The sequence below is a fragment of the Corvus moneduloides genome, chromosome 11 (assembly GCF_009650955.1).
Source record: "Corvus moneduloides isolate bCorMon1 chromosome 11, bCorMon1.pri, whole genome shotgun sequence".
NCBI classification, from domain to species: domain Eukaryota; kingdom Metazoa; phylum Chordata; class Aves; order Passeriformes; family Corvidae; genus Corvus; species Corvus moneduloides.
The window spans coordinates 6,230,227-6,243,706 of NC_045486.1; the positions used below are offsets into that span (position 1 = coordinate 6,230,227).

The window sequence follows — 13,480 nt, forward strand, 5'->3', positions numbered from 1 at the left end:
ACATTATAAAATTTAAAAAAAAAAATTGTTTGGGAGGTAGTCTGCACAGATAAGAAAATGAATATACAATGTCACTGCAAAAACACTTAAAATTGTGCTTTACCTGTGATAAGGTGATTTTTTTTTTGTCTTTAAATGTTTTCACTTGAACACTACCAACCATTTAGCCTTAAGGGTAACTTCTAAAGAGGTATAAACTTTACACAATGTTCTTTTTTAAACTTAATTGCAAAACCATTACCAGTTGTTTTGCATTAAGTAGACCACTGCTAAAAACTTAGCTACAATCTAGCCTTTTGTGCATCCTGGGGAAGGTAGAACAGAAGCACACTCAAATGCTGCATATCCATGAGAGATACAGGGAGGAATGTCTGGAAATCTAGAAGCAATGACCTTTGAAACCAGCCTCTCCCTCTATCCTTTTTCATTTTGCACTTCGCTTCCCTCCCCTCCTCATTTGTGAGGATGGTGTGTTGAGAATACTCCTTAGCTGTTCCCGGATTCCTGCATTTCAAGCGTGTTCCCCAACAATAATTCATAATTTGTCCCTCCTCTCACACACCAACATATCCCGTACCTCATGATCCAAGAATTCTGGCTCTTGCTTGCTCTAATTTCGTCAGAGACCTGTTTCATCTAAATTTTCTTTGGTTTACACATACATAGAAGGAAACTGGATGTGAAAATTATGAATCTCTCTATCTTTTCTCCTCATACTTTAAAGGTCAGCTATGTTCTGCAATAGATACAAAAAAAAAAAAAAAAAATCATGTCTTGGTGACTACTACACACTGTGCATTTGCACAGTGGTTTTCCACTAAATCTAAACAATAAAAATATAGTAAAGTAGGTCCTGCATTATTTATATTAAGCAGTGAAAATGCTCCTCATAGCATTAAAGGATAGCCTTGCATGCAATTCACAGACATTATCTGAAAGCTTATATACCTGCTATATATATAAACCTAATGCAGACAGCCATAATAGTCTGTATGAATAGGGAACGCTGTACTTATTGAACCACAGGCATGAAACTAAAAATGAAATTATAGTTCCTCCATCATAATACCCAAGTCAGTATATAATAATCTGAAAGAACAAGCACACAGTAATACCTGGGTTAATACGGGGTACCATACATTATTGCTCAATGCTATCAAAAACTAGCATCTCCAGATTCTTTATTGAAACATATTACATTACTTAAATTGTCATGACAAAGACAAAAGTGTTCAATTTCAGACTCTTCTAGCACCTCAGTTTTTATGGAATTGGAGATTTTTTTTCTAATAGATGTATAATTTATTTGCTGATTAAGTACCAATAAAGGATTTGTTTGGTCCTGATTTTTTAAAAAACATTTGGGAGTGTAAGATCTAAGCCCTGCAATGAGCATTCTCCTTTGTTCCCACTCATATCCTGGAGTAGAAGATGTGGATTTAAGTGTTTATCCAACTATTTCATCATAAACCACTGAATAAATAATGTTCAGCATAAATAATGCCTCCATATAATGCTAACTCTGCATGCTTCAATATAGGTGAATTTCACATGAACCGTTGTAAAATTGCAAGCGTATCTCATCCACTGCTAAATTTTAGCAATTTTTTTTCAAACCATGACTGTAAATTGACCATTTGTGTGAGCTATTTGGTTAACTCTCTGTTACTCATAGGTGGGTTACCCAAAGTGTGCACTAACCAGAAACAGATGAGGAAATGCTCAGCTGGGGCACATATAGAGACTGTAAGCGCAAAGGCCAGGCCATCTCACTGTTGAGTTTGCTTCAGATTGTAGACATGGTACACCTGTATCAACACCAGCCCTTAAGTCATTGCTGATGGATGGAACAATGTTCTCAAATCCGACTTCTGGGACTCTCTTTCATGAAACCTCTGCTCAGACTTGGAACTCATGTTAGATTTGAAGTCCACGTGATGGACGTAAAGCTACCAGGGCTCTGCTCTTCTGCTCCATCCCCCAAGTAGGCCTGAATTCAGTGTCTCAGGTTTGGCATTAACTAACAGGTTTCACAGAATCATTTAGGTTGGAACAGACCACTGAGATACTCAAGTCCAACCTGTGACCAATCACCACCTTGTTAAATAGACCACAGCACCAAATGCTACACCCAGGCCTTTGTTAAAAACCTCCAGGGATGATGACTCCACCACTTCCCTGGGAAGCTGACTGTAATGCCTGACAACCCTTTCTGTGAAAAAGTTCTTCCTAATGTTCAACCTGGCATTGACACATTTCACCTGTGGATGAAGAACAGAGGCATTTTATGCAATTCAGATTAAAGTCCCAAGAAAAATCAGCTGGATTCCAGCAGGCCTTATTAGGGTTTATTAGCTTGGGTTAATTTGATATGTCCTAATAAAAACCAAAAGAACTTTTAGTCATGAAAAAAGAAGTCAGAAGGCAATACAGCCTCCAGCAGTTCCAGGCTGTCACCTCACACTCCCCAGCCCCTCCACTCATTGCTGCCTGCATTGCTCCCAGGCCCTGTCTTCTCCACAGAGCCTTTTCCTGCTCTGGTCACCGCACTGGGCCCCAATCCCAAACCCGGCCGTGCTGGGCACAGTCATTTCAAACACAGAATAGGTCAGGCGCGAAGGGACCACAGTGGCTCCTCTGGTCCAACCTCCCTGCTCAAGCAGAGTCATCCCAGAGCACATGGCACACGATTGTGTTCAGACAACTTTGGAGTATCTCCAGTGAGGGAGACTCCACACCCTTTCTGGGCAATTTGTTCCCGTGGTCGGTCACTGCACAGCAAAGTAGTTCTTCATGTTCAGGCAGAATTTCTGGGCACCAGTTTCTGACCATTGCCTCTCGTCCTATCGCTGGCCACCACAGAGCAGTGCCCGGTCCATCTGCTTGAAATCAAGACTTTAGACACCTGTACACATTAACGAAGTCCCCTCTCAGTCGTCTCTTCTCGAGGCTAAACAGGCACAACTCCCCCGGCCTTTCCCCGTCAGAGAGATAACGCACCTTCTCTCACCCGGGCCGGTACCCCTCACCACGGCGCCGACCCCCCTGGCCCGGCCCCTCAGGGCGCACCCCGACCCCGCGGCCCCGCCCGGCCCCTCTCCGCCTCCGCCGGGGCTTCCTCCCGGGGCGCGGGGCAGGGCGGGTACGGCGGGTAAGATGGCGGCGCCCTTGGCTGGGCAGGCGGGGGCTGTGCTGCGGGACCTGGCCCTGCGATCCGCCCGCCTGCGGGGAGAATTCCCGGTGAGTGAGCGAGCCCGGCCCCGCATCCCGCCAGCTCTGCCGCCGGCAGCCTCCGCCCCGCTCGCCGTGCCCGCCTGAGCCCCGCGGCCGGCGCGGCTCCGCTCGCAGCCTCCCCGCGCCCGTGTCTGGCAGCGGGAGGAACCTTTCTCCTCCCGCCTGGCTGCGGGTGCTCGGGCTGGAGGACGCGTCCAGCCTGGAGCCCCGGCGCTTGCGGGGTCGGGGCGAAGCTCTGGCGGCGGCGGCGGCTCAGGGCTGGGCAGACCAAAGCTGACCGGGAGCGCCAGCTCCGAACGCCTTCCTCCCCCCACAGCTAACAGAACTCCGACTTATTTCAGTGGCAGAGCTGGGGAACGCTGTGCACGAAGTGATATCGTTTGTCTGACAACGTCTCGGGTGGCCCCAACGGGTTGGTTTGGCTCAGTGCGGGTGGCTGAGGTCAGGCTGGGGTGAAGATGCCTGTTTGTGCTCTCCTGGGAAAATGGATCCTAGCTCAGGCTTCCCGGTGGGCTTGAACCTCAGCAGAGCGATGGGAAAGAGTAGATGAACCTCCTGGAGTGGTTCAGGGGCTCTCTTAAGGTGTAGCAGCAGTTCATTATTCATGTCGACAGCAGCCATGCCGAGGTAAAATGAGATACGCACATTTTATACAGCTCTTATGCTGTTGGCAACCAACTGTTATTTTACCTTTTCATCATGAGCAGCTGCATGAGAATCTACTTTGGTCCACACTTCTGAGCATAAGTGTTTTTCCAGAGCCAAAAGCCTCTGGAGCAAACAAAGCGTGTTTGTGTCCGGTTCTCTCCGCAGGTGCCATTGCAGGGAATGCTCCTGGCTGCAGGTGCAGGGCTGAGAAATAAAGAGTGGTGTTGGTGCTGAGCTTGTGTTGTACAACTGCTGCCGTGTGATTTATCTTCTAAGTCACCCACCTCGGTTGCAAATCTGAAATCTTTTGTGCCCAACTTTCCTGTTTGAATGCTGGGTACAGTATGTGAGAACTCAATGCAATTGATTTGTTGATTTAGCATTCGTCCATTTCATATATGTATGCATCAACAGGGAGACTGTTTATGTGTGTATATATACACGCACAATGATGTCTATATATATACATTTATCTGTATATATACAGATTTAATTTCATTAATGTAGATGGGCAGTGCTGTCAGTCATAACAGTGTTTGGGGAATATGCATTGTATGGTTGAAGATGTGTTCCTGCCGTCATGGCTTAGGTGAGTGTGATCCTACAATAAGGATTTCGGAGGTAATATCCCTGTTGTTGTAGGGCTGTGATATGGAGGGCTTGGAAAGACTGGAGTATGGAGCATTGTCTGGACAGAGTTATCTCGGTGTGAACTGTAGAAGATGTTTTGGTTGAGGTGCCTTGGTTGGTTTCAAGCCCTGTCTTTATCTGGTGCTGCAGTGGGAATTTGAGATACAGGTGGAAATTAGGAACTCATGCTCTATTCTGTCATCTCTCAAAGCATGGAGGCACTCTGTAAATTACCCCACTGAAATAACTGGGTATCAGCTCAGATCCTCAAGAGTATTCTTAGGATATCATGGTGGCCAACTTAAAAAAAAAATGTATTTTTTTGTGCATTATTTTTGAATTAGAGATGTTGAACTTGTATTATAAATCACATTTTGTTATTCTGCTTCTGAACTCTGCCAGATACTGAGAGCATCTCCCAAGATCAGTGCTTTCCAAGTAGGCTATTTTCAAGAACCACATCAATACTGTATAATAACAAATCAAGTTCTTGATTTCAAAGCAAACCATTTTGTTTTATAAAGGTCTTCAATTTTACAATGTTGCATAATAGAATTCCCATTTAAACAGTCTCCTAATCTTCCAGTGGCTCAGACTTTAAGCTACAAATAAGTTGATCAGCCAGAGTCTGGATTTCTGTGCTACAAAATAGGATAAAGAATCTGAGAGTAAGAGCCCTTCCATTGAAGGTTTTTCTCATTTGTATCGCTCATTCCCTTGCTCAAATGAGAAGTTACACTGTTACTTTATTTAACATAAACGTTCAAAACCTGTCCTCCAAGCCCATCACAGTGTTTCTTTCACAGATGAGGGTCTTCCATATGGTGTGGGTGTGATAAAGAAATATCAGTCTTAAACTTTGTTATTTCGGTAACCCTGTGTGAGATTTAGAATCTTGCCTCATAACCCTTATGACTTCCTGTTGGAGTGGTGTTTCTACACTATTGCAAAATTTTGTATTATTTCAAAACTGTTGCTGTTCATAGCTGTGAAATTTGGTTGTATGTTGTAATTGTAATCTGCACACATATTCCTGTGTAACTTCATTTTAGGGCTGGAGTAAATGGTAATTGATCCTATCGCATGAAAATATTTTATCATCCTTCTGCTTTCCCTTTACTTTTTTATAACTGTTAAACATTTTTTACTCCTTTTGCTGTTTATATTCTTGGTAGATTCAATTCTTTGTGCTTCTAAAGTTTTAAATCTGACCAAGTGTTTCAAGATGATAAAAGATAGATTTGAGTTGTCTACAGTGCATGTGGACAGGAGCATTCAGGCCTGCTCTTGCTGGAGCAGTATTTGTAAAGAGCTGTGACAAACGCTCCTCCGGGCACCACTCGGCAGCAGAATTCAATCTTGTTGGCTGGCAACAAATAGGCTCCATTGAAGGCTGTTTATTTGAATGGGAGTTGGATTGGGCCCTTCGGGAGAATGCTGTGTTTTCAAAATAGCTTCAGATGCAGTGAAATTCAGCGATGAATATAAATGAGGAACAATTAGAATCATAAAAAAAAATGCTTACGGTAACTCCAGTATTGTAATAGAGTGAGCAGGTTGGTTGGTGCGTTATGAGCCCTATCCCAGCCTTCAAAATGGGCCTCAGTCCTGCCAGAACACATCCAGATTCCACGTGTTGAAAATATTAAAAAAAAACCAAAAAAAAAAGGAAGGGGGGGGAAGATTAAATTAAACAATACTTCTGTTATAAAATCTGCTGGAATCTATAGATTTTACAAATAGGGAACTGTGCAAGGTTGCTCACTGCAGATGCCTTCAGTTCCTAGACTTGGATATCTGTAAAACCTCATTAATGTTGAACAGAGAAAGTTCTGCCTTTTTTAAGAAACTATCAGCTGTGGTAGCTGATCTTCCATGCAACACAAAACATTACTGAAAATAACTTTTCAATTCATGGCTTCAGAAGCTACTTTAATGTTGAATTCTTATTTTTTTCTTAGTTTTCTTTGGAGTTCTTGAAAATTTCTTGAAGGTTTGGACTGCTTCCCTATTTGGCTTTTCCTGGTTGGCAGTTTTGCTATATTTTCAAGGTTTTACATTTAGAGGCAGGAAATACATGAGCCTACAGACTTTCACAAACAGCTTTTTCTAGAGGCTCCTCATCCAAATGACAGGAAAGCCCTCTTCAAACTCTAGACAAAACTGAAATGCCAAAGTGGAGCAGATGTTTGGCCCACTCCTCCCCGGCAGTTCCATTAAACACATGGTTATTGAATCCTATTTTGAGATGAAAGAAGGAAATGAAAACATAAATATAACCTCAGACTGTGATTTTTTTTTTTTTTAATAATTTTTTCCCCCAGTTAGTTTTATACTAGTGGAACTTCCACCTTGGGAGCAATCTGGCTCTAACACAGTCAGTCACAGCTTTGTCTTGAAGTAGAAAAGCTGCACTTTGCTGCATTGATTTGTCTTCCTTTGTACCTCATGGAGGTATAATCGGGGGATAGGGCTAACTAGGTAAGAGGAGACAGCCTTCATGAATATGACATTAGACTGAGAATTAGCCACACCTGTAGTCTTAAACCTGGCTCTGAATGAATAAATCCTTCTTCTTGACCCTCCAGCTGAACTGCCAGCCAGTTTATCTAGAGACTCCTTGCATCCTTGGGTATGTTTAGGATTGGTTAAAGTTTTTTTATATAAAAGCAAGTGGGTTTTTTTCATTGATCTGCCTCCTGAGGAACTAGACGAAGTGTCAATAGACAAACTGTGCTTTCTTTACAGTTATCTGAGTGACTGTTTCCTCCTGTTTTTCTCTGGAAATGTCAGTGTATGTTGTAATTTTTTTTTTTTTTTTTTCTTTTTCTTTTCTCTTTTTTTTTTTTCTATCTGGCTGATGACTGCCAGCAGGGATTTTATGAAGAATGTGTGAAGATACTGAGATTCTTTTGGGAATACAGAGAAGTGAGATGAAGGTTTAGAAGTTTACACTTGGGGTATAGTTGTTTCTTAGAAGTAGTTCATTTCTCTGCTGTTTTATCCTTTCTCTTGTTTGGAAGGTTCATTTTCAGCAAAAATGGCCAGTGTCCTCATTTAGTTTAGAGATGAGATTGTCTCCCTCCCCGTTTTGGAGACTCACTTGTTCCAAGATGATTTAACCTCAGATGATAATTTTTATTGTTCGCCACACCTGTAATGAGTAGCTCAGCTCATTATTGCCTTGGCCAGTCCAATTTTTCTGTGCATATTTGTGACTATCATCTACAGCTTTGAGCATATACTCTGAGGATTTTCTCCAGAAAATTTCCTCCTTTGATACTCACTGCTGAGAAAAGCAGTTTCTAACCATCTGTGACTCAGCTTACACCCATCTCTTCCATAGCATTTTAATAAACCACAGGACAAAGAAGTCATATTACCTGTCCAACTGCTTATGACAGTAACTTTAAACTGGTAATTAAACATTGATCCATGATTAACTGGCTATTGATTTTATTTTAACTAGATAACAGCAGGAGTGGGTATGAAACAAATAGAAGTTAAGATTGACTATTGTGAAAAATTCCTTAATAGTGGAGCTATGTCGTGCTGCTGAATTCTTTGTTGCATGAGTGAGACTTAAAACAGATTCTGAACTGCAAGCTGAAGCCATCCTTTAATGTGGTAATGAAAATGAAAACTCTGGGTTGGTGTTTTAGTTTGCTTGTGACATTGTGCTGATGGAGATGTTTTTGTATAATTAGTGGTTAAATGTTAACTGTGAAGGAATTTAAAGACTTGCTATTTTTCCACCTACTTGTTGGAACATCTTTTTTAAATCTTCAGTCAACAATTTATACTGATAGCACAAAATATGTTCAATAAATGCAAGTTTTGTTTAAAAGGTGCTGCTTTGAGCAGATTTACCCATGAGCTTTTTTCTTCCTGTCCTCTCTCTGGTCTCTTTCTAATTGCTTATAGGTTTCCCTAAACTGTAAGTCTGTATCCCGAAATAGAATTCAGTTTTATTTTATTTCTATGAAGATCTGAGAGTTTACAAGCTTTGAATCCAAAATCATAAAGCTCTAGGCACTCACAACTCCATTGGGCATGAATGTAGGTTGAGGTATTTAACTCAAAGACTGTTTCTTAAGACTTTTTAACATATTTTGTGATACATTATTACTCATTTGTGTTTACTTACCTTGCACATGGGTAGCACTTGGTGACAGATCAATTTCTGTCTATCCTGTTTGTCTTCAATTTGTGCAATCACAGTCTAGGTTGGGTTGGAGTCTGAGCAACATAAGCTGTGGGAAACAGCCTCAGTTTGTGTCAGGAGGAGAGAGAATCACTTGCACTGTAGTTTACCTTTGATGTCTTAACTCCTGTCCACCTAAATTCTTCATGAGATGCAAAAGTTTTGTAAGAATTGTCAGGAGAGGAATGAAAAATTAAGTGGGATTTTCAATCATGTTTGGTAGATTTGCCTGCTTATCCAAGACTTTTGACTGAAAAATAAAGCTGCAAATTAAATACCAGACACAGATTACTAATGGAACACTTCATCATCTTTTGCTATCTTCCTCTGAAGGATCTGTGGACAAAAGGACAGTTTAATTTGACATCTGCTAATTTCATGGCAGCCAAGAAAGCAGTTACTGCCTTGTGGGGGGGAAAGGAAAAAAAAAAAAAAAAAAGAGTTGTTCATACAGAGTACTGCTATAAAAGTATCAGGGAAGTTCTGGTTATTGGAGGAGTTCTGTGTGCAAATTGTACATAATGCTGATGGCTATAGGTAAAAGATAGAGCTATTCATGATAATTAAAGATAAAAGGGCTATTTAAAGCAGCCATATCCTTTTTATTGTCAAGATAGTACTAGCTAAGGTCTGAAGATGGCATAAAAAATGTATTTTCCGTTAAATTTTCTATTGTCTTCAATTCTGTCACTCCAAACACATTGGAAACAGTGAATCTATTTAATTGAATTCTTTCATGCAGAGTTTCAGTCTAGATTTGTTTTTCAGTTAAATGGCTTAGCTTAAAATAGTCTAAAGTAATGCCATAAATTTTGGAAGTAGAGGAACAGATATTTGGAGCTTGCTTTAAACATGATGTGAGATGATTAAACATGATTCCAGAGCGGCTGGAGTGCTGGAGCTCCATCTAGGGAGAGTTGATGACCCAGCTGAGAACCCACGAGTCAGAGTTTGTGGGCAGACCAACATCACTGACAGGGTTATTGTACATTCCTGCTGCACGCACCTTGATCAGCAAGAACCAGATGAAGCTGCAGACAGCTGAAGAAGCCTCAGTCAGCAGGCCCTGGTCCTCATGGAGGACTTCATTCCCTCCAGCATCTGCTGGAGTGACAGTGCAGCAGGGAGCACATAGTCAAGAGTTCCAGGAGGTTTCTGGAGAGCTCTGATAACAGCTTCCAAATGCAGGTGTCTGAGGAGCTGACAATAGGAGACATTACTGAACCTCACATGTGGCAACAAGAACTGGTCAGGGCTCTGGCAGCTCCCTCTGGGGAGGTGTCTGGTTTTAAAGCTGAAGGAAGAACCATGGTTGTTTATTTCTATGGATACAGCATGGACTGCAGTAAGACAGAAGGAACAAGGCTGGGCATAGTCCCAATTTCCTTAACCAGTGGAGTAATGCCATCATCCTTTGGGCTTGGAAGTGCTGTTCCATTGGATCAAACTTTACCTTCCTCTCCCTCCATACAGTCGGAAATGTAAAAATCTGCTTTAAGGTCAGAATTTTTGAGGATGATGAGATGATGCTTCTTGTAGTGTCCTAAGCTTGCTTTGAGATTTGAGAATGGCAGCAGGGTGAATTTATATAAATAGGTATAAATAATGGAGAAATATTAATAAAGAAATGACCTGCAAAGGAAAGAAAAATATTCTTAATGTTTGACTTCCTATTAAAGGCTTACTTTCATTGATTATTCTGGGCAGTTTCTGGTTACTCCCCAGCTCTGCCCAAGCAGCTGAAGGCTCTCTACCTCTTGTGTCTTTGTCTCTTAGAGTTTGCTTCATGTCAGTCTACGTCAAATGGTCTAATTAAAACCAAGACTTATTAACAATAAAAGGTGTGAAGCACTCAGATTGAAACAAAAAATGGGTAGCAGTATTTTCTTTTCTTACTGCTTGCAGGAAAGAAATTGGTACAGATCATTCTGCACTGGTTTGATAGGCCAGTTATGACTTAGGCATGCAGTGAAACTGTTTCTGTAGATACTTTTCTGTGTTTCTTTATTTTACTACCGTGGGCATTTGCATTTTTGTTGCTTCGAAGTGTTATGTTGCTTACTGCTCAAAGTCATATTCTTCTGTGATGACATAGTTGGGTAGCGTGGAAATTATGATGATTTGACTTCAATATTAAAGAACTGAAACAAAAAAGCTGTGATTATGTTTCATATTTCCTTCTCTGTGATGAAAAATGGAGCTCAAATGGTCTAAATTGACATTTTATCGGTGTTTTTCTTAAAATATCAGCGACTTCTAACACTTGAAAAAGCATTCTTCCAGGGTATGGTAGGCGTGAAACACTTCTTTGATAGATATGATTACTTGAGATATGAATGCAGAAACATTTCTGTTCATCTTATTGAATATGCTCTGAGTTTCGTAACAATTTAGGAAGCTTAATTTGCATGCAGGAAAGAAAAAATTGATAGTGGCTACTTTGTCTCATGTTTGGTGGTACAATAGCTTTGGAACTATTTTTTCCTGGCTATGTTTGCTGTTTAGAACATTTCTTCATAGTTGCATAAAAGTATAATTTTAATCTTGTAAAATTTAGGAAATTAAACACTTTTATAAGATCAGAACAAAAATATAAAATTTCCCCTCAAGATACTTAAAATAAAAGAATATTTCTGATTTATGTGGAGAAGATGGCTTATTTCACTTTTTGAATGTGTTGTGCATATCACCAACAATCTTCTTTCGTTTTCCAGGGCAGGGTATGTGTTACAGTATTTTCTGCAACTGATTATGCAGTTGTGTATGGTAGTGAGTTTATTTTCATCAGATACTTCAAAGCCTTACATTTTAGGTCAGGAAAGTATGCTTCTCTTAAAGCTTTGAAGTTTGAAATAAGCGAAATGAACATAATTTGGCTAAAATTAATTACTAATGCAAAGCAGAACTTCTGATGGCGAGCGCATTGACAAAAGCAGAAATTGAATCTGGGAATTCATGTTCTTCCTTTACCCAAGCAAAGGCTCTGAAAATCGATTCCAGAGGTGTAAAGTTTCTGTAGACACGCTTGCTCTTTGGGCATGTGTGGATGTACAATAAGTAATTTTAATACTGTTTTATTCAGCTGGATTTTGGTTTAAAAACACAAGGAAAAAATATTTTGCTATCAGTTTGTGCAGTAAGGACAGAGGGCATCGTTTAGCCCTTCGAGTGTTCTGGCAGCTTGGTGTTTGGGTGGCCAGCTTTGTTTTGTGACATCCTGTTTGTGATGTGACCTGCATGTTGTTTGAACCAGACAGATTTCGTGTAATCCCACAGGGTAAGGAACCTGCCCTGTTTCAGGGTTTTTAGAAGCTGCTAATTGTTCACTGTTCAGGTGAAGGTTTGTGGGGTTGGGGTGTGCTCAGCCCTGCTCAGGCAGCCTGTCCACACTAGCCAAAATGCATCCCAGAAGTTCTCAGGGTCACAGGGGTGCTGCCACTTAATTTGCAGAAATTTAATTTTGCTGATCGCATGTGAATAGAGGCCTGAATACTCCCCTGGGTGGGGAGCAGGACACAGTTGTCAGGGATTTGGTAATGTCCTGCTTTATTTGGAGGTCAGTCTGTAGCAGCCTGACTGAAACAGCTGCTGAACAATAGGCTGGCAAGGTGTGGGAAATGAAGAGTGGTCAGGGTCTTACTGTTCAAAGGGACACTTCCCACCATCTTCTCTTTTACTTTTGAGGACTGTAGTCCTCAAAAGCCATACATGCAGACACCCAGAAGGATCATCCAGGTGGTGGCTGCTAGGATCTGGCTTGTAGGGCCCGAGGATGTGGGCTTAGATTCTGGTTTTGTGAGATAAGGAGAGTAAGAATGGCAGAAGGAGCTCAAGTCTGACCCTGTGCATGTTTCTGGTAGATTACAATGGAGCTTAGTGGGTAGGAGAGTGTATTTACAGAACAGCTGTCAAAATCCCTGAGCGTAAGCAAGCTGTAAATAAGTCTATAAAGTGTAATCGTTACTGGAGACTTTAAATCTGCAATGAGTGAAGGACTTGCTTCAAGTTCATTCTTGTGTCTGCTTCCTTGCATGAGAAGTAAACAGAAGGATAAATCAGAAAGCTGAGTTTATACATATATAGGCACATTGGAAGATATAAAGGCACATTAGAAGAGAATTATGTAGTTTCCCTAGTGTTTTCTGGAGCTAATGACCCAAATGAGCCCTGCAGTGGAAGAACATCACACCACCCTACATCATGTCCAGGAGAAGGCAGAGGTTAAGCCTGGCATCAATCAGTTTGCAATCAGACTGATTATAGGTGGACAAGGAGGAGTACAAGATCAAGTCAAAAGAACATAGTAGGGCAGGCATTCAGGAACCCTTGAAATGAAAGGGTTTCTAGCAGTAGACAGGGAGCAGGAACATTCAGGAGAACTGATTATGGAGTCATGATGTTTTGTTAAGAATGCAGTCAGGATTTTCAGTCACACTTCCAGCCTGACTACATTTACTATCCTTACTATTTCATCTGCAATACTGTGAAATATCCATATAACTGAGGTGTTTCTAAAACATTGTGGGTTTTATGTGCATATTGCTATGGTTTTGTTTAAAGGGAAAGGTTCATGAATAGATACTGTTCTGGTTTTTTTTAATCCAGTCTATATGGTTTTGTAATCTAAATTTCAGAATTGTGTAAGAGATGGGTGCTGTCTTCTGAAATCCTCTTCTGTTTCTGTGACATTTGTTAAAGGACAGCGAAATTCTACTGTTTCCTGTTAGAGCCACTGTGGAAAGATTTAGAAGGTGGGCTTTAATG

At 41.1% G+C, this 13,480-nt stretch overlaps 1 protein-coding gene across 3 annotated transcripts in view; it reads left to right on the forward strand.

Moving 5' to 3' along the window:
- The first annotated feature begins 3,130 nt into the window (after positions 1-3,130).
- SUCLG2 (succinate-CoA ligase GDP-forming subunit beta) overlaps positions 3,131-13,480 on the forward strand; it is a 114,022-nt gene continuing 103,672 nt past the window's right edge. Inside the window, exon 1 of one of the 3 annotated variants that reach the window (XM_032120811.1) lies at positions 3,131-3,240. In XM_032120811.1, the coding sequence (XP_031976702.1) occupies positions 3,157-3,240 (84 nt within the window). In that variant the 5' untranslated portion in view covers positions 3,131-3,156. The remainder of the gene's footprint in view (positions 3,241-13,480) is intronic. The other 2 variants (XM_032120809.1, XM_032120810.1) reach the window with 2 other exon arrangements.